Genomic DNA, 23,517 nt, shown 5'->3' with positions numbered 1-23,517 from the left:
ATCAAGTGGGATTTATCCCAGGGATACAGGGGTTTTTCAATATCCACAAATCCATCAGTGTGATACACCACATTAACAAACTGAAGAATAAAAACCAATCTCAATAGATGAGGAAAAAAGCCTTTGACAAAATCCAACACCCACTTCTGATAAAAAACCCTTCAGAAAGTGGGCATAACGAGAACCTACCTCAACATCATAAAGGCCATATATGACAAACCCACAGTGAACATCATTCTCAATGGTGAAAGCTGAAAGAATTCCTGCTGAGATTAGGAAGGAGACTAGGATGTCCACTCTCACCACTACTCTTCAACATAGTTTTGGAAGTCCTAGCCACGGCAATCAGAAACTAAAAGAAATAAAAGGAGTCCAAATTGGAAAGGAAGAAGTAAAATTATCACTATTTGCAGATAATATGATACTATACCTAAAGAATCCTAAAGACTCTACCAGAAAACTGTTAGAGCTCATCCATGACTTTGGCAAAGTTGCAGGATACAAAATTAATACGCAGAAATTGACGGCATTTCTACATTAAAAAAAAATTCAACTCCAAATGGATCAAAGAATTAAATGTAGGAGTTAAAAGTATAAAACTCTTAGAAAAAATGTAGGAATGAATCTTGGTGACTTTGATTTAGTCACAGCCTTCTTAGGTAACACAATAAAGGCACAAACAACAGAAAAAAAGATTAGACTTCATCAAAATTTAAAACTTGCACGCTCCATCCAAAGGTCATCATCATGAATGTGAAGAGACCATCCACAGAATGGGAGAAAATATTTGCAACCTATGTATTTGATAAGGGACTTGTACCTAGAATACTTAAAGAAGTCTTACAATTCAGTATAAAAAGACAACAAAAATTTTTAAATGCGCAAAGGATCCAAACAGACATTACTCCAAGAAGATATACAAATAGCCAATAAATATGTGAAAAGATGCTCAACATCGTTAGTTGGGGAAATACAAATCCAAACCATACTGAGATTCTACTACACACACACTCTAGGAGAACTATAACCAATAAGACAGATAATAACAAGTATTGTTGAGAAGCTGGAACTATCATATGGTGCTGGGTGGAATTTTAAATGGTGACCCTGTTTTAGAAAACATTTTGACTGCTCCTTAAATGGCTAAACACAGAGATACCATATAAGCCTGGAATTCCACTAGTGCACAAATTATGTGTATGGCAGCATTATTCATAATAGCTAAAAAGTTGAAACCCCAAATGTCTACCAATTGATAAATGAATAAATAAATTATGGCATATCCATATAATGGAGTTTTGTTTTGTTTTGTTTTTGTCTTTTTAGGGCCATACCTGCAGCATAAGGGAGTTCCTAGGCTAGGGGTCAAATTGGAGCTATAGCTGCTGGCCTATGCCACAGCCACAGCAACTTATGGCTGAGCTACAATGGGGACTCCCATACAATGGAGTATTATTTGGCAATAAAAATGAATGAAATACTGACACATGCTACAACATGAATGAATCTTGAAAACACTATTTTAAGTGAAAACAGTGTCACAAAGTCCACATATTATATGATTCCATTCATAGGAAATGCCCAGAATAGGCAAGTCCATACAGGGGTAAAGTAGACTAATGGTTACATAGGATTGGAGGGGTTGTGGGGTGTGAGTAAAAGGAGTGACCACTAGAGAGTACAAGAGATTTTGGGGGACTGAAGAGAAAATTCTAAAATTGACTGATGATTGGATTCGGAAGATGTGGTATATATACACAATGGAATACTACTCAGCCATAAAAAAGAATGACATAATGCCATTTGCAGCAACATGCATGGAACTAGAGAATCTCATACTGAGTGAAATGAGCCAGAAAGACAAAAATACCATATGATATCACTTATAACTGGAATCTAATATCCAGCACAAATGAACATCTCCTTAGAAAAGAAAATCATGGACTTGGAGAAAAGACGTGTGTCTGCCTGATGGGAGGGGGAGGGAGTGGGAGGGATGGGGAGCTTGGGCTTATCAGACACAACTTAGAATAGATTTACAAGGAGATCCTGCTGAATAGCATTGAGAACTTTGTCTAGATACTCATGTTGCAACAGAACAAAGAGTGGGGAAAAAAAATGTAATTGTAATGTATACATGTAAGGATAACTTGATCCCCTTGCTGTACAGTGGGAAAATAAAAAAAAATAAAATAGGAGTTCCCGTCGTAGCGCAGTGGTTAACGAATCCGACTAGGAACCATGAGGTTGCGGGTTCGGTCCCTGCCCTTGCTCAGTGGGTTAACGATCCGGCGTTGCCGTGAGCTGTGGTGTAGGTTGCAGATGCGGCTCAGATCCCGCATTGCTGTGGCTCTGGTGTAGGCTGGTGGCTACAGCTCTGATTCAACCCCTAGCCTGGGAACCTCCATATGCCGTGGGAGCGGCCCAAGAAATAGCAACAACAACAACAACAACAAAAGACAAAAGACAAAAAAAATAAAAAATAAAAATAAAATAAAATAAAATAAAAATAAAATAAAATAAAATTGTGGTGATCAATGGTTACATAACTGTATATATACTAAAAAACACCGAATTTACACTTTAATTAGGTGAATTTTATTTTAATAAGGCTGTTATTAAAAGAATAAATTCTAGGTACGTTTCTGTTTTTATGCATACATATATACGAGATTACAATGTTTAACTTAATTCTTTTGATTTTATGTCTGTATCTCTTTTACACTGAAAACCTTGGTTCCTAAAAACACTGATATGATTATCTGTTTTATCTATATCTACATTTGTATCTATACAAGTAGAAATGGCACCTGAATAACAATATTAATATTACCAAAATGAGTAATAACAATAAGCTTTTTTTCAGTTCTTTTTATTCCTAAGCTGTAATCCACCAAGGAAGCATAGTCAAAATACTGTGTTGTACAATGGAATACCACTCAGCCATAAAAAAGAACAAAATAATGCCATTTGCAGCAACATGGATGGAACTAGAGACTCTCATACTGAGTGAAGTAAGTCAGAAAGAGAAAGACAAATACCATATGATATCACATATCTGGAATCTAATATACAGCACAAATGAACCTCTCCACAGAAAAGAAATCATGGACTTGGAGAATAGACTTGTAGTTGCCAAGGGGGCGGGGGTGGAATGGATTGGGAGCTTGGGGTTAATAGATACGAACTATTGCCTTTGGAATGGATAAGCAATGAGATCCTGCTGTGTAGCACTGAGAACTATGTCTAGTCACATATGATAGACCATGATGTGAGAAAAAAGAATGTATACATGTTATGTGTACCTGGGTCACCATGCTACACAGTAGAAAATTGACAGAACATTGTAAACCAGCTCTAATGGAAAAAAATAAAAATCAGTATATAAGAGAAAATACTGTGTTGTAAAGTTATTTGATATAGTTTTTGAGTGTTGTGTCATCAAATTATTCAGTTAGGCTTGTTTCATTTTAGTTATTTTTTTAGGGATCACCATTTCCCCCCATTTCAATTTAATTTTGTTTTATAATTATGTTTAAATATTTACATGGCTACACTATCAAAGCAAGGTTTACTCAAGTCTAGCTTCTATCCTTGTCCCTATCAATCTGTTTTTTTCTCTTTTCCTATTGGTAACCATTTTATTTATTTTATCTCTTCTGAAACTAACACAATATTGTAAGTTAAATTTACTCCAATAAAATTAAATTTAAAAAATTCTTATAAGAGTTCCCGTCGTGGCGCAGTGGTTAACGAATCCGACTAGGAACCATGAGGTTGCAGATCCGGTCCCTGCCCTTGCTCAGTGGGTTAACGATCCGGTGTTGCTGTGAGCTGTGGTGTAGGTTGCAGACGCGGCTCGGATCCTGCGTTGCTGTGGCTCTGGCGTAGGCCGGGGGCTACAGCTCTGATTCGACCCCTAGCCTGGGAACCTCCATATGCCGCAGAAGCGGCCCAAGAAATAGCAAAAAGACAAAAAAAAAAAATCTTATAAAAATTCTTAGAAGTAAAACCAAAAATAAATGAATGGGACCTAAACAAACTTAAAGCTTTTGCACAGCAAAGGAAACCCTAAAAAACCCAAAAAGACAACCTACAGAATGGGAGAAATAATTGCAAACAATGCAACTGACATGGGCTTAATCTCCAAAATATACAAACAATTCATACAACTCAACAACAAAAAAACTAAACAACCCAATCAAAAAATGGGCAGAAGACCTAAATAGACATGTCTCTAAAGAAGACATATGGATGACCATTAGGCACATGAAAAGATGCTCAATATCAGTGATTACTAAAGAAATCAAAACCAAAACTATAGTGAGGTACCACCTCACACCAGTCAGAATGGTCATCATTAATAAGTCCATAAATAACAAATGCTGGGGAGGGTGTGGAGAAAAGGGAACCCTCCTACACTGTTGGTGGGAATGTAAATTGGTACAACCACTATGGAAAACAGTATGGAGGTTCCTCAGAAAACTAAAAATATAATTAACGTATAATCCAGTAATCCCACTTCTGGTCATATATCCAGACAAAACTACAATTCAAAAAGATACATGCAACCCTATGTTCACAGCGGCACTATTCACAATAGTAAAGACATGGAAACAACCTAAATGCCACTGACAAATGAATGGATAAAGAAGACCTGGTATATATGCACAATGAAAATACTACTCAGCCATAAAAAAGAACGAAATAATCACATTCACAGGGATATGGACACAATTAGAGATTATCACACTAAGTGAAACCAGGACGATAAATACCATATGATATCACTTATACATGGAATCTAAAATATGGCACAAATGAACCTTTCCACAGAACAAAAACAGACTCACGGACATAGAGAACAGACACGTTGTTGTGAAGGGGGAAGGAGAGGAGGTAGGATGGACTGCGAGTTTGGGTTTAGTAGACACAAACTATTACATTTAGAATGGATAAGCAATGAGGTCCTACTGTACACAGCACAGGGAACTATATGCAATCTCTTGGGATATATATGTATAAATGAGTCACTCTGCTGTACAGCAGAAATTGGCACAACATTGTAAATCAAATGTACTTTAATAAAAAAGAACAAAGATATTAAGCAAATATATAAACATATAAATGATAGCATACTGTATATATTTGATAGTCTTTTTTAACATTATATCAAGATCATTGTATATAGAGAAGTATTCATTCCAATAGCTGCAAAAATGCAAAAAAAAGGCTTTCAAATATTTAATAGCAATACTACAGATAGTCACAGTATGATTTTTATTCTATGAAAAGGAAAATTCTTTTTTTTCAGCTGCATAGCACTTCATTAGAGCTGGATATCCAACATATGGATGTACTATATACTTTATTCATCTAGCCCACCAACAGACATATTGGTTGAATTCAGAATTTTGATATTATTATAGTATATAATATCAAAAAAGATAAGGCTGCTATCTTTTCGTATTTTTGCCAGTGTATCTTTGGGATAATTTTCTAGAGGTGGGAATGCTGAGTCAAAGGGCAAAACCACGGGTAATTTTCCCTGTTATTGCCAAATTCCTCTCCATGGAAACTTCCATTTTGCATTATCACAAGCAATGTATGAGAGTGCACATTTCTCTACAGCCCAATCAACTGAAAATGTGGAATTTCTCGATTTTTGTCCATGGGATAGGAGAATAGTAGGTATCTCAGTATAATTTTAACTTCTCTTACTATGAGTTAAACCAAACAATATTCTCATATGTTTAAAGACCATTTACATTTGTTTTTTCTGATGTTATCTTTAGTTTATTCTTCCTAAGAGTTGTTGATATTCTACCTCTTTTAAAACTTCTTTATATGTCAGTGACAATAATAAGTGGCAAATATTTTTCAAATTTTTTTTTTTTACTTTGCTCAGTTTTTTCTGCCCCCCAATTTTTCTTATAATTTATGTAAGCATACTCCTTTTGGATTTTGAGTTATAAGAAAAATTTTATCATTTCTGGGATATGGAGGAATCATTCATGTTTTCTTCTATTATTTATATGGATTCACTTTTTTGATTAATTTGAAATTTATTTATTTGGGTGATAAACTTATCTTGGAATAATTTTTGACTTGTATTTGAGGAAGGACAGTATTTTGTTGGCTTTACAGTCTGTGCACCTGTATTTATTCAGTCTAGGAAAAAGGTATCATGAAATGCTCTGAGGCTAGGGAATTTTTTTTTTTTTTGGTTGTACCTATGGGGATGCAAAAGTTCCAGACGAGGGACTGAACCCAAGCCACAGCAGTGATGATGCTGAATCCTTAACTGCTACTTCGCCAGGGAACTACTAGGGAATTTTATACTCCATATTAAAAAATAAAGTTCCATTTTCACAGAATGAACATCATACTGGGACCTGTACTATTGTTATTAAATACTCTGAAAGACTTTTTACATTTTGCAACTACAGCAATAAACTACATACTTTCTTACTAGCTGTGCCAGGGAAGATAAAATTAATCCGAAGATAACCAATTCCTAGATTAAAGACACATTAATTAATATTAAGGTTAAAAGTGAAAATTAAGGTTAAATGGGAGCCTTACTCGGGATCAGTGCTCAATATCTTTTTAAGTGAAATTTAATCAGTGTGATTTTGTGGCTAGTTCTTGTTGTCTTGGAAAAAAAAAGAAAGACCTGCAAAGCCTTCAATGCTTAATTCTGAAAGTCTATTAGCAGTATCACATATCAATACTAATGTTAGCTATTTTTAAATTAATCCTTCCTCACACTGACCTTATATGATAAATGTATACTGGTATCTTCATGAAAAAATTAAATAGCTGAATCAGTAGCACGATTAGTACTTATGTCAACTAGAAACTAATACTATAGCTTATCCTGTTACCCAGAGGAAAATGTACAATATCGGAAATAATTTAAATTAGATATTATTTAAATGCACGTCTATTATGTAGTAAGTTCTGAACAAATCTCTTAAAAGAATCAAAATTTCTAAATGAGAAAAATACAGCAGATTGTAAATATGAGATCTCTAGAACAACAAAGTTTCACTCTGTTTTTTGTTTTTGTTTCTTTGCTTTTTAGGGCTGCACCCACGGCGTGTGGAAGTTCCCTGGCTAGGGGTCGAATCAGAGCTACAGGTGCTGACCTACACCACAGTCACAGCCGAGCAGTGTCTTCGACCTACACCACAGCTCATGGCAACGCAGAATCCGGAACCCACTGAGCAAGGCCAGGGATCAAACCTGTATCTTCATGGATCCTAGTGGTTCGTTAACCACTGAGCCATGAAGGGAACTCCCCACTCTTTCATTTTAACCACTCAAGCTTATAAGGAATTTTTATTCAATAAATGGCTTCTATTCTGATCTATAATAACAAGAGTGAGGAAAGGAACAGATGATAACATCACTGGATATCTATAGTCTCATTTTGCCTATTGAATCTAACATTCTTCTTGAGCAAGGCTTTTAATTTCGACTTTATCTCATATACAAGAAAATATGTCCTGCATTCAGCATTTAGTCTCCCTCTCTTTCAGGTAGTGAAGCTAATGAGCTGGGAAATAATGAGGAAACGGGCAGGAAGAGATACAACAAAAGCCCTAGATGACATGTAAGTCATTACTGACTGTGGAAAACCTTCATTTTATTTATTTACTTATTTATTTTAGAAATATTTATGTTTTTAGCATTTCCAATCTTTTAAAATAAATTTATTGGGGTATAATTTAGGTTTTCAGTGTTGTGTTAGTTTCAAGTATACAGCAAAGTGAATCAGTGATATATATATATATATCACTGATACACAAACACACACACACATCTCCATTCTTTTTCAGACTCTTTTCCCATGTAGGTTTTACAAAATATTGAGTAGTTAGTTATCTATTTTATATATAGTAGTGCGTAATGTTAATCTCCAACTCCTAACCTATCCCTTCATTTTATTTTATTTATTTATTTTATTTTTTCCTTTTTGGCTGCGCCCATGGCATGTGGAAATTCCTGGGCCAGAGGTCAAACCAGTGCTGTAGCAGTGACCAGAGCCACAGCAGTGACAATGCTGTGCCACCAGGGGAACTCCTATCCCTTCATTTTAGAGATAAGGAAGCTAAAGCTCAGAGTTTGTGACCTAAACAGTTACATAAGTGGTTAATGACAATGCCAAAATCAGGCTTCAGGTCTTCTAACTCTCAGTCAAATGTTCTTTCCATTGAATATACCATTGAATTGGTAGATTAGGTAAGTAGAAAAAGAAATGTAAAGTTGGCTCAATGTAAATATGCTTCTGTACCAGCTTAGAAGTTAAATATAGTTGTAAACATTCAATTCCATTCTTTTCCATTATTGAAGTTATTGAGAAATCACAATATTCAAGCTCAACTGTTTTCACCTCTACCTAATATATTTTTTATATTTAATCTTCAGAAGTAAATACTTTTCTAACAGAAAATTATTACTTTATTGCATAGAAAACTCCCCATCAAAACAAAATTCTGTAAATTACTTATAGGTAGGAAACTAAAAAGATAATTGCACTATAGGATCCACTCTAAATATACTGAACATTTCATAGCCACATTTAATTAATGTATATGATTTCAAATGGGAAGACAGAAGCTAAGGTCAAATTCAAGTTTAAAAAATACCAAGTACCTACTATGGATCAGGTACAGGTGCTAGAGTCAGAGGATAAGAAATCAAAGCCACAAACAAGTACTTCTAACCTGTGAGGCTAAGCTTATTCATGCCATACTCCTTATCAAAGAAAGCTAATTTTCAGTGGCCTCCTACACAGTTATTCAATTTTTTTGTTTTATGAAAATAAGGCTTCAAAGAGTTTTTCTAAAATATAACATAAAGATCTAAACCCAAAAAAATCCTTCTAAAGTTTCTTAAATTACTAAGGACACTATTAAATTATATTGACAGATGTTAATTCTAGTTTTATGAATTCTCAATGATTGTCTTATTTCAACAATACAGTATTTATAAAAGTCTAAAGTACTTTTAGAGATAGAACCTAGATCTCAAATTACTTGTTTGAAATGAAAAATATCCAAATCTATCCAAAGTTTCTCTTCCTAAGTTTGGGCGATTGCTCCTAGGAAAAGGAGATATGTACCTTTCCATGACGGCCAGGCACTCCTTTCTCCAGGTAAATCGACTCCCTCGTCGTAGTCGGAAGGTACCAGATGTGGCTGAGACTGGGGGAGGTGTTTGTCTCCATTCCGGGTCCTCTATTGGAATGGGGGCTGGTCTCATACTTAGTGTGGCCCCTGAAATGAATAAGATGTTTTGTGCAAATATCTTGCAATTTACTAAAACCAATACGACAAATCATATCATGAAAAAAGAGTAAACTTTTACCCCTCCACTGAAACCTGCAGGCCCAATACTTTTGATATTTATATTTTTTAAAAGTTATTTGACCAAAATAAAAATCCAAAGAGACAAAAACTCTTCCCTAAAATGTCCATCATTAATTTAAGTTTATAATTTGTCTTTTATCTTTGTTTATGTCAATTTTCAAAATAAAGCTCAAAATCTATCTCTTCAGGGGGATAGGGAAGTACAGTCTTCGGTCAGTGGCAACTTAAAATCAGAGTATCTTCCACTGAAAAATCTCTCTTGAAATTCCCAATTGACAGCTTTAATCTTTATCTGAACAATATATCCTGTATGTTCAGAACCTTTCATTATCGTTCAAAAGACTTCTTATTGTTGAGAAAATGGAGCCTTTTAAAGAATGTATGTATGCAGGTAGGAAATGAATTTAAAATAACATTAATTGTAGTGAAGTCCTTTTTAAAAAGCCAAATATATCATTAAAAAGATATTTGATATGTTTTTATTCTATTAACTAAATCAGATCTCCATAAGTTAACTGCCTGTTAATGCTATACTATTTTTTACCTCCAAACATAAAAAAACCAATGGGAAAAAATGTATAATAAAGACATTTTACTAATTCCTTGACGAGCCTTTTCTCAACCTGAACTGGTGCTAATGCATGTATGTATATATTTTTCTTCATAATAGGAATTATACTTTATTTATTGTATGTTAAATTAACACTGTGGTTAGTGTTTCTACTTTTCTTCATATAGATCTATTTGTTGATCTTCCCTTAATAGCTACATCTTTATATGTACTGTCTCTTTATATGTACAGATGTCCAATATTTTAATCAATACTGATTTTCCACTCCAAACCTGTTATACTGCAGTCTCTTCCATCTGAGTAAACAGCATCCCTTTTCTTCAAATTGCTGAGCTCAAAAATCTCAGATTCAACTTTGACTTTGCTATTTCTCCCACATACCATATATATGTCTAATCCATAGGCAAATCCTGTCAATTTTATCTTCCAAATAGATCCAGAATCAGACCAAATTATATTACCTTCACTACTACCACTTTAGAGTAAGCCAACATGATCTCTCCCAAGCATAACTTCTGGGATAGGTTCCAAGGATGGCCCTTCACAAGGTCACACCTCCTGGTCATCATGCCCTTTTATCTGGACTGGTCCTGTGACATGTTTTGATAACAAAATGGAAATGGAGGCTAGGTCATAAGAAGCTTTGCAGCTTCTGACTAGAGCTATTGCAACTAATCAGATTAGAATGTAGAATACCACCATGGTGTCTGTGTGGCTGCTCTGGCTCTTGAATCACTTGCTCAGGAGAAAACAGGCCACCAAAGTTGTAAGAGCACTCAGGAAGCCAACGGTGAGGCCCATGTGGAGGACCTGATAAAGTCTGGCCATTAGGCTGTAAGGCCTGCTAATACTCACAGGAGTGACCTTAGACTCAGACTGCCCTGTCCTGGTGACCACAGCCCTGGCTGACAGCGTGACTACAACCTCATGAGAACTCTGAGCCAGAACTACCTTAGCTAAGTTGCTCCTAAATTCTTGACCCACAGAAACTGCAAGATAATAAATGCTTGTTGTTTTCAACTGCTAAACAGTGGAGTAATTTATTGCACAATAATAAAGAAGTAATATAAGACATCACAATCATCTCCAGTTGTTTATTTCTCCAATTCCCCAACATACTGAGTATTCTAAGTGTTACTAATTATTCACATTTATAAATTTGGCAGGCAAAAAATTTCTCTTCAGTATAAAGATTTAACTATTCAATATAAAGATTTAACTATTAGTAAGAATGAGCATTTACTGACCATTATATCTTTTCTTGTGAATTTATATCTTTTGCTCTTTTTTCTTTTGTTATTCCTCTTATTGCTGTGTAAAATTGCTAGTCACATAGACTGCAACTATTTTTTTCCCCATCTGTCATTCATTTTTTTTAATTTATGGTGTGCTCTGTAATCTTGATTTTGATATAAATCAAAACTGTTAATCTGTTTTTATATGGTCAATGCATTTCACATTATTTAGAATAATGATGTAAATATTTGACTTCTTTCTCAAATGGGCAAGTGAGTCACCACACAGGCCATAAGAGACCACTGGCTTAAAACATGTGGCACACTCTGGCCTGATGCCATAGTTTAAAGAAAGTTTTACTGGCACCTAGCCACACTCATTCATTTACATATTGCCTCTTTTTTTGTACTATAATGGCAGAATTGAATAACTGTAACAGAGACCACACAGCTTAAAACATTTACTATCTGGCCCTTTACAGGAAGAGTCTGCTGACTTCTCATTTAAAAAATTCCAGGAGTTCCCGTCGTGGTGCAGTGGTTAACGAATCCGACTAGGAACCATGAGGTTGCGGGTTCGGTCCCTGCCCTTGCTCAGTGGGTTAACGATCCGGCGTTGCCGTGAGCTGTGGTGTAGGTTGCAGACGCGGCTCGGATCCCGCGTTGCTGTGGCTCTGGCGTAGGCTGGTGGCTACAGCTCCGATTCAACCCCTAGCCTGGGAACCTCCATGTGCCGTGGGAGCGGCCCAGGAAATAGCAACAACAACAACAACAAAAAAGACAAAAGACAAAAAAAAAAAAATTCCAGGCCTACACACTGAGACACTAAACTGAAACCCTTCTTTGGATAGTTCAGCAACGAGGGTTTCATTCTGCCAAAATATTGGCAATTAGGTCTAGGCCCAATAAAAAGCTAACAAAGTTTAGATGTAAGCGAACTATGAGGTTACAGGGTTTCAAAGTCTTTGCTTTGGTACTTTATTTTTTTTGGTTAATAATTACTCTTTTTTGTAAAGTTTTATTGAAGTATAGTTGATTTACAATGTTGTGATAATTCCTGCTGTACAACAGAGTGATCCAATTATATATATATACACACACATCCACTCTTTTTCAGATTCTTTTCCCATATAGATTATCACAGAATATTGGGTAGAGCTGCCTGTGCTATAGAGCAGGTCCCCACTGGCCACTCATTCCATACACCACAGTGTGCATATACCAATCCTGAACCCCCAATGCACCTCTCCCTCCCACCAGTCCCATTTGGTAAGCATAAGTTTGTTTTCAAAGTCTGTGACTCTGTTTTTATTCTGCAAATAAGTAAATACAAGCAGGATTTACAGTATATTGAGGCTCTGGAATCTAAATTAGATTATATAAACTTTGTTCTACTGCCATGATAAACGGTCTAAAATGGAGCCAAACTTGCTACCATGACTGATAAAGACAGAGGTAGAAATGAATTGGGTAAGGCACCAGGCCCTCTCATCCACCGTCTGGCTCTGGTAAAAGGATAGAGAGTTTCAGGGCTTCTGTGGTCGAAGATGAGAAATAGGTCAATGAATTGCAACATGTGCGCCATATCTGTAACTACAGCATGCTTTCTTAGAGTGACAAATGGGTACACATAAAAGAAAGAATACAAAGAATCTTAATTGAATCATAAGGGTGAAGAAAATAAGCCAACTGTTAATAATGGTTCTTTCCTGGTATAAGGGTTTACTGGTAATATACCCATCCTTCTTTATAATATCCTGTATTGTCCAGGTTTTTTATAAAAAGGAAACTTAGGAGTTCCCGTCATGGTGCAATGGTTAATGAATCTGACTAGGAACCACGAGGTTGCGGGTTCGACCCCTGGCCTTGCTCGATGGGTCGAGGATCCGGCGTTGCTGTGAGCTGTAGTGTAGGTTGCAGACGCAGCTCGGATCCCGCGTTGTTGTGGCTCTGGTGTAGGCTGGCAGCTACAGCTCCGATTGGACCCCTAGCCTGGGAACCTCCATATGCCGCAGGAGTGGCTCTAGAAATGGCAAAAAGGAAAAAAGGAAAAAAAAAAGGAAGCTTAAATGAAATAAAATTGGTCAGAAAGGAAAAGAAGAGGTGAGAGAGGGAAGAAGGAAAAAAGAGAGAGAAGTAGTGATCTGGTTACTTCAGTGGGTTAAGGGTCTGACGTTTTCTGTGTGAGGATGCTGGTTTGATACCTGGCCTTGCTCAGTGGGTTAAGGTTCCGGTGTTACTGTGAGCTGTTGTGTAGCTCACAGATGTGACTTTGACCCAGTGTTGCCATGGCTGTGGTGTAGGCCTACAGCTGCAGCTCTGATCTGACCGCTAGCTGGGAACTTCCACATGCTACAGATGCAACTGTTAAAAAAAAGAAAAAGAAAAAGGAGGAGGAGGAGGAGAAGGAGGAGGGGAAGAAGAAGGAGAAGAGGAAGAAAAGGAAGAAGAAGAGGAGGAAGAGGAAAAAGAAGGAGGAGAAGGAGAAGAAGAGGAGGAGGAGGAGGGAGGGGAAAGAAATGGATGGAGAGCAATGAATAACACAAGAATGGGTTCAAAATTGTTGACTTTGACAGAAAAATACAAAGATACTAAAATACAGAAACAATGTATACAAGACTCTGAGGTAAAACGTAAATGTTCTGGGTTGGCTAAGGAATCCACTATTTTTCTTCACCATAGGAACCGTATTTATCACCTGTGTTCTCTACAGAAACATTTTTTTCCCCTCCACATTATATTTTGGCTCCCATTAATACAAAATTTTGCAGATTTATCTAGCAAACCTAAACCCAAGAGGGGAAAAAATTCTTCCTAATCTCCTGATACATTTTAATATCTTGGTAAATGCACTCTTTGCATCTATAATCATTTCCTTCCTTATCAGTGTTACTTTTGGGTGAGCCTTTACCAATCAGCTAATAAAAGAATGACTACAAGCATGTTATTACTGTTCCATTCATAGAAACTAGCTTCTCCAAAAGTAATTTTTCATCTTCCCCATGTCACACACATGATTTCCCTGAGACTCTGACACTCTGCAACAGAGAGGAGGCATTACTTCTGATCTCCAAATTTACTGCATGTGCTTGCTGCATAAGCCTCTTGGCAAACTTTATTTAATTGTTTCATTTAGAAATATGTGGAATCACTGCCATGAGCCAAGAAGAACTCATCAAACCTGGTCGGCTATAGTAATGTTTAAATTAGACAAGGGAAAGGACTGTTGAGCTTAATTTGATTAAATAAAGAGGATTTTGATGTCAACCATGCTGAATTTAGTACTCGGTGCTTTTAAAAAATAGGCATTTTCTTGTAAATGTTTTCATAAGAAATAAGATAAAATGTATTTGATCAGTTTCCATCAGCCTATTTTATTCATATGCCTTGGCAGGCTTTGGGTTATTCTGGGAAATTCTGATGATTGGTCTGTTTATCAGAGAATTACACCATATCTATGGGATTATCAATAAATATAACCTAAACATTCACACTATTATTTTCCTTGCTGAGTCCACTAAAAGAGAGACTAAAAATAAAAACAGCAAACAAACAAACCTATTCAAATGGATCCACAGTGAAGAGACTGAAAAAGAGAAGAACTTTAAAGTATACAGAGAGAAATGCTATAAGCCCAGGAAAAAAGGCACTAAATGTATAAACATTTTTCATTTGTTTTCTAAATGCTTAAATTTAAAGGAAAAAAAAGTACTTTTTCATTGATTGTGATTTTATTTAATTTTGCAGTCTTTCTCAAAACATATGCAAAGGGATGGTACCATTTACATTTCTTCTGATGAGCTATCTGTCCTGGAAAGAGAAAAAAAATGAAATAAAACAACTATCAATAAAAATTACTGACATCTTATTTTCTACCTAACTGCCTCTCAAAAGCAGATCTCAACTATGGGAACTTGGTTCCTCAGCTCTTTTCAATATAGAAAAATTCAATACCTTATTAGTTTTTTTGTTTTGTTTTGGGTTTTTCTTTTTTTTTTTTTGGTCCTTTTAAGGCCGCACCCACAGCATATGGAAGTTCCCAGGCTAGGGGCTGAATCACAGCTATAGCTGCCAGCCTGCACCACAGTCAGAGCCATGCCAGATCCTTTTACCCACTGAGTGAGGCCCAGGATCCAACCTGCATCCTCTTGGATATTAGTCAGGTTCGTTACTGCTGAGCCACAGCAAGAACTCCCCCCATTAGCTCCTATAATAAAGGTGAAAGTGCCAAGAAAAACTTTTAAAATCTAAATTTCAATTGATAATATCCAATTACTGTTCATACAATGAAAACTATCAACTGACAATTATGAACTTATCTTCTTCAGCTAACTTTAAATTATGTTCTACAGCAAACTAGAAAATAGACCAGAAAGAACTAAACTAGAAAACCAGAAAGAACTCCCAACTAGATTTGATTCTCAAATAAAAAACAGGAAGTTCTTTAAAAAGGGGGCAGTTGCTAATGTACCTTCATTGAAAAGCAAATATGTATAATAAAGGGAACTTACTCTTAAAAGGAGACACTATATCCTTAAAAAAACAAATGAACAAACAAAAAACAGCTGCTACTCAATAGCTAGATGATGCTGTTAATCCTTTCTCTTTTTTTTTCAGTTTCACCTTAGTTCCAACTTCAGAAGAACACTCTAACACCCTAATGCGAAAAACTGGATTCCAACAGTAGTATTCCACAGTTAGCAGTGATATCAGATCAGCTGCAACAGTGCTCATCTGAGAGTCTCACTTTCCTATTTCTAGTGAATTCATTTTCTTGGTATCCATGTCCCTGTCTAAGACTGAAGCCCAGCCCTGAAATCCAGTGTGAGAGAGCAGCTTTACCAGCTATGATTAGATTATATGTCAGGCACAGGTCTAAGTGCCAAATCCAAGAGACAAAAATCCCTTCTCTTATAGAGGCTAATTACCTGACACAGCTGACTAGTGTTGTCTTCCAAATTCTTCACTGCTACTGCTGTATATATATTGGAATATCCTAACATCCCTCTGATATTCCACCTGGAAGCCAACTGCTGACATGTCACCAGGTTTATGAAACCCCTGGGCAGATTTCCTTATTTACCTAGCCCAACTCTTGTTTTCATAGCCTAAGCTGCTCTATTAAACAGACCAAGTACCAAGTTTTTGTCCTTCTGCATTTGCTTTGCTCTGCTGTGAATCATGGGAGAAGTGATGTCTTTAAGAAGATGGCTTAGAGCTAAAATTAAAATGTTGCCTCAATATGAATCTTTAGGCTGTGCTGTCCTATATGGTAGCCACAAGCCACATGTGGCTATTGAGTACCCGAAATATAGCTGGTCAGAGATGATATGGGCTCTAAGTGTTAAATACACACCGGATCCCAAAGAAGAGAGGATGGAAGGAAAGGGAAGAAGAGAGGAAGGGAAGAAAGAAAGAAAGAGGAAGGAAGAGTAAAGAAGGGAGAGAGAGAGAAGGAGGGAGGGAAGAAGAGCGAAAGAAAGATCTCAATAATTTTTTAAAGTAATGACTAAATGTTGAAGTGATAATACATATATAAATATATTATTAAAATTAATTTTAGCTATTTTTTAAATGTGGCTACTAGATAATTTAAAATTGTATATGTCATTCATATTATATTTCTACTGAACTGTGCTGCCTTTTTAATTTTATTAAAAAAATTTTTTTTTGCCCTCACCCATGGCATGCAAAAGTTCCCATGCCAGGGAATGAAGCAGAGCCAGAGTAGTAACACAGCTGAATCCTTAACCACTAGGCCACCAGGTAACTGCAGAACTGTGCTGCTTTAGAACTTTTAACTAATGGCAATAAATAACAGAGTCATTATTTTGAGAGGTTTTCCTATATACATGGATATCATTAGAAAAACATCTAAAACTGAAAGTTCTTTGTAGAAAAACTGCCAGCTAATAAATACTGAAGGAATGCTAGATGACATTATCACCATTTTGCAATCCCCCACTGGAATAACTGATTCAGGGAACCATCATCAATAGATGCTAAGACCATTCAGGTTGTTGCAGGAAAGGCCATGCATCCAGTGACAAAATAATGCCCTATAGATTATTTACAAACCGCAAAAACAGGATCCAGCAATTACTTGAACAAATACTCAAATTTAGCAAATGAATGGTACTACAACCTGACGTTCCATGCCTCTTTTTTTTTTTCATTTTTAAAAGTTTTATTCAAGTATAGCTGATTTACAATGTTGTGATGATTATAACGCTGTACAACAAAGTGATTCAGTTATTTGTGTACACATATGCACTCTCTTTCAGATTCTTTTCCTGCATAGGTTATCACAGAATAGTGGATAGGGTTCCCTGTGCTATACACATACAGGACCCCACTGGCCAACCATTCTATATACCTCATTGTGCATATGGCCAATCCCAAACCCAAGTCCATCCTTATCCCTGTCACCTGTCCCCTTTGCTAACCATAAGTTTCTCAGAGTCTGTGTGTCTCTTTCTGTTCTGCAAATAAGTTCATTTATGCCCTTTTTTTTTGGATTCCACATGTAAGTGATATATGATGTTTGTCTTTCACTAACTTCTAACTATTAAGGTATGATAATCTCTAGGTTCATCCACGTTGCTGCAAATGACATTACTTCATGCTTTTTATGCCTGAATAATATTCTATTTTATATATGTACTACATCTTATTTATCCATTCCTTTGTCAATGGACATTTAGGTTGCTCCCATGTTTTGGCTACTGTAAATAGTGGTACAGTGAACACTGGGTGCATGTATCTTTTAGAACCCTCTCATACTATTGATGGAAATTAAAACTGGTGCAACCACTATGGAAAACAGTATGGAGGTTCCTCAAACAACTAAAAATAGAACTACCATATGATCCTGGGAATCTATCCATAGAAAACCATAAACCATAATCCATGCCTCTCGTTATGTGGTAATATGAGGTAAACATTACCTACAAAGTATTTTGCCCCAATGTTCTACTGTGAAAACTTTCAATATACAGCAACAATGAAAGAATTTTATAGTGAAAATCTATATCCATATGATCTAATATTGTACTACACTTATTTTATCATATATCCATCCCCCTATGCATTTTATTTTGATGTATTTCAAAATATATCAAATTTGATATATTTTAGCCATTACTAAATGTCCTTCCTAAACACTCCATAAAGTATTCTCACTAAAAAATTTAACCTGAATCTAATCAAGCCTTTAATCCTAACTTTCAGTTTACACAAAATACATGGGCTATAGAAGAATAAGTTAATTGACACTAAGAAGAAATAGAAAAGTCCAGAATGTGGGACGTTCTGTAAGGTTAGATGGTTTAAAAAGTTTATGAAAAAAAAAAAAAAACCCCAAAAACAACCTTAAGTGACTAGATTTTTAGAGTCTAAAGAGACTTAACAACAAATTCCAAAATATGTCAACTTAAATTACATACTATTTAATTTAAAAAAGCTAATAAGTCAGGAGTATGGGATTAACAGATACAAACTACTATACCCAGAATACATAAACACAGGGAACTATATTCAATATTTTGTAATGACTTATAATGGAACATCTGAAAAAATATATATAACTGAATCACTTTGCTATCCATATAAAACTAAAATAATATTATAAATCATTATACTTCAATTAAAAATTAATTCTTAAAAAAGCTACAAAATACATTCTTGTAATAACTAAAGAAGTATGGATATGGACCAATATTAGGTGATATAATTGGATTACAATTAATTTTCTTAGATGTGATAATGGGAATTGTGGTTATGTAGGCAATTATCCTTTTTTAGGAGATGACTACTAAAGAGAATGACTATGTGTTTGTACACATGCATACATACATTTTAAAATTTATTCATTTATTTATTTTATAGGGATAAAGCAAATATAGCAAAATGTTAACAATTATTGTATCTAAGAAGAGAGTAAACAGTTGTTAACTGTACTGCTCTTTCAACTTTTCTGTAAATCTGAAACACTTCAATATAGAAATGGGGGGTTGAGTAGATTAAATAACTGACTGGAGAGAGATTGATATAGTCTGTTCTGTTTTGTCCTGCCTGAGCCTTTCAAGTTAAAAAAAAAAAAAAAAAGGAACTGCATCTTTGAAAACATACACATATACGTCTCACATATACGTCTCATGCATATATAAGGTTGTTATTTCCACTTTAGAGCCAATGCTATTATTATAGCTGAGTCTTTAACACGCAGTATTTCAACTGGTGATTTAATCTGTTAACAAAGGCTGTACTATTACAGAAGATAGCTCAAGGTTTAATCACAAGGTGAAACCTGAGACTGATCTCATTGCCATCAGTTTGTTATGTGTAGATTGAGACAGTTTGTCACACGACTTCAGATTTTACTGTATATACCACCTGTTAAAAGTATCCTGCAATAGATCTTGCCTGTTCCTGGCAATTTTAGATAATACAAAGGTTTCTGTGATCTTTCCCCTTAATATTTCATTGTACTTTCCAACCTACCGCTGCTCCCAAAGTCATCAGGGCAGCTTCAGCCTAAGGTTCAAAGGCAAATTCATTACCCAGAATTAGAAACAGAAAATCATTAGCAACAATCATTGGATATGGTATATCATGAATGAAGTAAAATTATTAAATTTATATTACTAAAACAAGATTTACAGGCATTCCCGTCATGGCACAGGGATTAACGCATCCGACTAGGAACCATGAGGTTGCGGGTTCGATCCCTGGCCTAGCTCAGTGGGTTGAGGGTGTGGCGTTGCCATGAGGTGTGGTGTAGGTCGCAGACGCAGCTCAGATCCCAAGTTGCTGTGGCTCTGGTGTAGGCCGGTGGCTACAGCTCCAATTAGACCCCTAGCCTGGGAACCTCCACATGCCACGTGAGTGGCCCTAGAAAAGGCAATAAGACAAAAAAAAAAAAAAAGATTTACAAACACACACACACAACTAGATATGGAATCATATGGGTACCAAGAGCTGAGGAAAAAAAAAAAAAAACAGCCATAGACAATCATAATATAACCTGGAAACAGAGAAGTTTTGGAGGAAGCTGTGAAAATGACTACATAATATTAGTCACTAAACTACAATCAGGGCTTAGATTTTACAGTTAAGAGTGTTCTTTGGCATAAAGGAACAAGAGTAGAGTATGAAACTACCTTGAGGAAGACAAGTCAGTACATGGATTCAATAAAGTAATTAATTACATTTGTTTTGTTTCACATGCAATAAAAAAAGAAAAGGATATTTACCAGGGTTTGTCTTCTCAAGCTGATACCATCGGTAAAATGCTCTTTTCTTCTGTTCACTCAGGTCTGATCCTTGCTGCAACAGCCAGTGAGAGATCCGGCTCTGACTGATACCTATGTAGAAAGAAAAATAGCTGTTGTGGGTACTGCAATTACAGGGAAGTTAATGAGGGGACTGCTGGTTTTAGGTTACTTACCAGGTAGTTTACTCTGTTACTGTATAAAGAAGCTGAAACTTGGGCAAAGGTTTTTAATATCAGGCTTCTTTGTAAAAGCTGACTTCAAGGATATATTCAGAAATGCTCCATTAGAGGCCAAAACATTTCATTTACCAAGATATGAAAGTGGTCTCTAAATTAATCTCTAAACTAGGTCCATGACTATAAGATAAATGAAGAGATTCCTAAGTAATACTTGTCAGAAGTTGGTTAGATTTGTGCTCAATTACCATCACCACCTCTATTCCCAATCCTGGTTTAGAATATTAGAACCTTTACCCGATTATTTAGAAGGAAAACAAACAAAAAAAATAAATAAAACAATCAAGCCAGCATCTTTTGCTACTCATTACTGACACTGATGAGATTTAGGGCCTGGGAAAGGAGAGGTCATTGAAAATATACTCTTCAATAGGCTTCTGGATTATTTAATTCATGTAGGCTAATTATTTTCAGACTTGTTTGCTTTTTGTTTTTTTGGTCGTTTTGACTTTTCTAGAGCCACTCCTGCAGCATATGGAGGTTCCCAGGCTAGGGGTCCAATTGGAGCTGTAGCCCACCGGCCTAAACCACAGCCACAACAACTCGGGATCTGAGCTGAGTCTGCGACCCACACCACAGCTCATGGCAACGCCAGATCCTTAACCCACTGAGTAAGGCCAGGGATCGAACCCACCACCCCATGGTTCCCAGTCGGATTCATTAACCACTGCGCCGCCACGATGGGAACTCCCAGACTTGTTATTAGTACACCTAACTAACAGAAGACTTTTAGAGTTATACTACAATATGACCTTACAAAATCTCAAGAGGTAAAGATGTTCTTCTAATACCAATTTATCAAAACACTGAACAGAATATAAAGCAGTAGTTTTCAGCTATCACTAAGACATTCTTGACAGCAATTAATTAGAACTGTGAAAACCTCCACAAGTGAAAGTAAAAAAGCATTACCTACAACTTACTAGTATGAGAATAACATACTCCTTCTGGTCATAACTATTCCAAAAATGAATAATTCAACATACAACTGCAAAAGCAAAGGATAATAGGAAATATGAAACTGTCTTATATGCCCGTAAGGCACTTTCCAAAAGACCATTCAGCTACCACAGAGGGTTAACAGTATCTAATCTCTCCAAAGGAATTACTCATGGTAACTGGATAGTACTGAACACCACCTGTGCCAACACCTGCTTAAAGCTATAATGCACAACAGGAAGAGTGGTTATCCTGAAGTAATCACACCCCCTTAACATGAGAAGAGGCAGAAGGTCTGGTGATCACATTTAACTCATCAAAAGGAAGCCCCTAGAGCTTCATACTTTAAAAAACCCAGGTTAAAAGAAAATTTGAGGAAATGAGGGAGGGGAGTTTTATTAAAAGAAAGGTTGGGCTGGGAAGCATGGTTCTCTGATTGGAAATACCTTTCACTTTCAAAGGGCAAAATTCAAAAGAATTTTCTAAAACTGAAGGGATTACATTTTTAAGTCATTCACACAGCAGTTCTCCAATGGATTGAAGATCTATGTGATGCAGGTGCTGGCAGTTATCACTGTAGGCTTGTTTTAAGAGAATGCAAATTATTCAGTATAATTAAATTGGTTGTGTTTAGCAATGCTTTCACCAAAAGTCTAGTTTCAGACATTATACTATTTTTCTACACTGCTTTTAACAAGAGTGAAGAAAACAACCATTTACCACCATGAAATCAAAACTGATTTTCATGTTAACAAAACCAAACTATTTTACATGGGTTCTTATATTGGTATCATACTACTCAAAAACAGAGTGGAAGTTCCTGTCGTGGCTCAGTGGAAACAAATCTGACCAGCATCTATGAGGACGCAGGTTTGATCCCTGGCCTTGCTCAGTGGGTTAAAGATTCGGTGTTGCCATGAGCTGTGGTAGGTCACAGACACAGCTTGGATCTGGTGTTGCTGTGGCTGTGGTGTAGGTCAGCATCTATAGATCCAATTAGACTCCTAGCCTGGGAACCCCCATATGCTGCAGGTACAGCCCCACCCCCACTCCCCCCCAAAAAACAGAGGGGATCTGAGGAAAATCTGCTAAGAAAAAAAAATGATTCTGTTGCTTTCAGTGTGAAGCCTTCCTTAAACAGTCAGATCACACATATAACAAACCACAGGGCCTACTAGACATTAGAGCTGTCCAGGTTCTGGCTGTGTTATAGTAGGGGAAGAAGGCAAAACCGCATCAAAAGGAGACTAACACTATGGTATATTCATATAATGAAATACCGGGCAGATTTTTAAACCTGATGTTCTAAAATAGCATCAAAAACAAACAACAGAAACTAAAATCAAACTACAAAAAGCCATCAATTCCAAGTGTTGGCTGGGCATGGAGTGCATGAAACTCTCACACTGCTAATGTAATAGTAAAATGTCAGGGCCCCTTTGGAAAACAATTGGGCAATATCTACTAAAGCTGAACATATGTGTACCATATGATCTAGCAATTTATTTCCTTGGTATATAGCTCACAGAAATGTGTACATGCTCAAAAGAATTTGTTCAAAACACATGCACAAGAAGGCTCTGTGAGCATTATCAATCATAGTCCCCAGTTTGAAATAACTCAAATAACCATTAACAGGAAAATGCATATGTTGTGATATTCGGGTATTCTACTACAGACTTTTACACCAAGTAGAAAAAGGGTAAAAACTATTGCTATATTCAACCACATGGACAAATCTCACAAAAGTAATGTTGGCCAAAAAACATTAGACATAAACATAAAAAAGCTACACACAATACCGTATGATTCAATTTATTTAAAGTTAAAAATATGGACACATTTTACCTACATGGACAACAATCAGAATAGCAGTTATCTGTG

General features: G+C 36.1%; 1 protein-coding gene across 11 annotated transcripts in view; it reads right to left on the bottom strand.

Annotated features, from left to right (window-relative positions):
* HMBOX1 (homeobox containing 1) overlaps positions 1-23,517 on the bottom strand; it is a 203,909-nt gene that overhangs the window by 49,501 nt on the left and 130,891 nt on the right. For all 11 annotated transcript variants that reach the window (XR_007132250.1, XR_007132249.1, XM_047761041.1 and 8 more), the window contains exons 5-6: positions 20,438-20,548; positions 9,131-9,284 (exon numbers count right to left, since the gene is read on the bottom strand). Coding sequence is in view for 9 of the 11 variants with exons in the window: in XM_047761041.1 (XP_047616997.1) it covers positions 9,131-9,284; positions 20,438-20,548 (265 nt within the window). In the remaining 2 variants the exon portion in view is untranslated. The remainder of the gene's footprint in view (positions 1-9,130; positions 9,285-20,437; positions 20,549-23,517) is intronic.

This window comes from Phacochoerus africanus, chromosome 15 (genome assembly GCF_016906955.1).
Source record: "Phacochoerus africanus isolate WHEZ1 chromosome 15, ROS_Pafr_v1, whole genome shotgun sequence".
In the NCBI taxonomy this organism is placed as follows: domain Eukaryota; kingdom Metazoa; phylum Chordata; class Mammalia; order Artiodactyla; family Suidae; genus Phacochoerus; species Phacochoerus africanus.
Note: the sequence above shows the minus strand (reverse complement) of the source record. Positions and strands in the feature narration are given on the sequence as shown.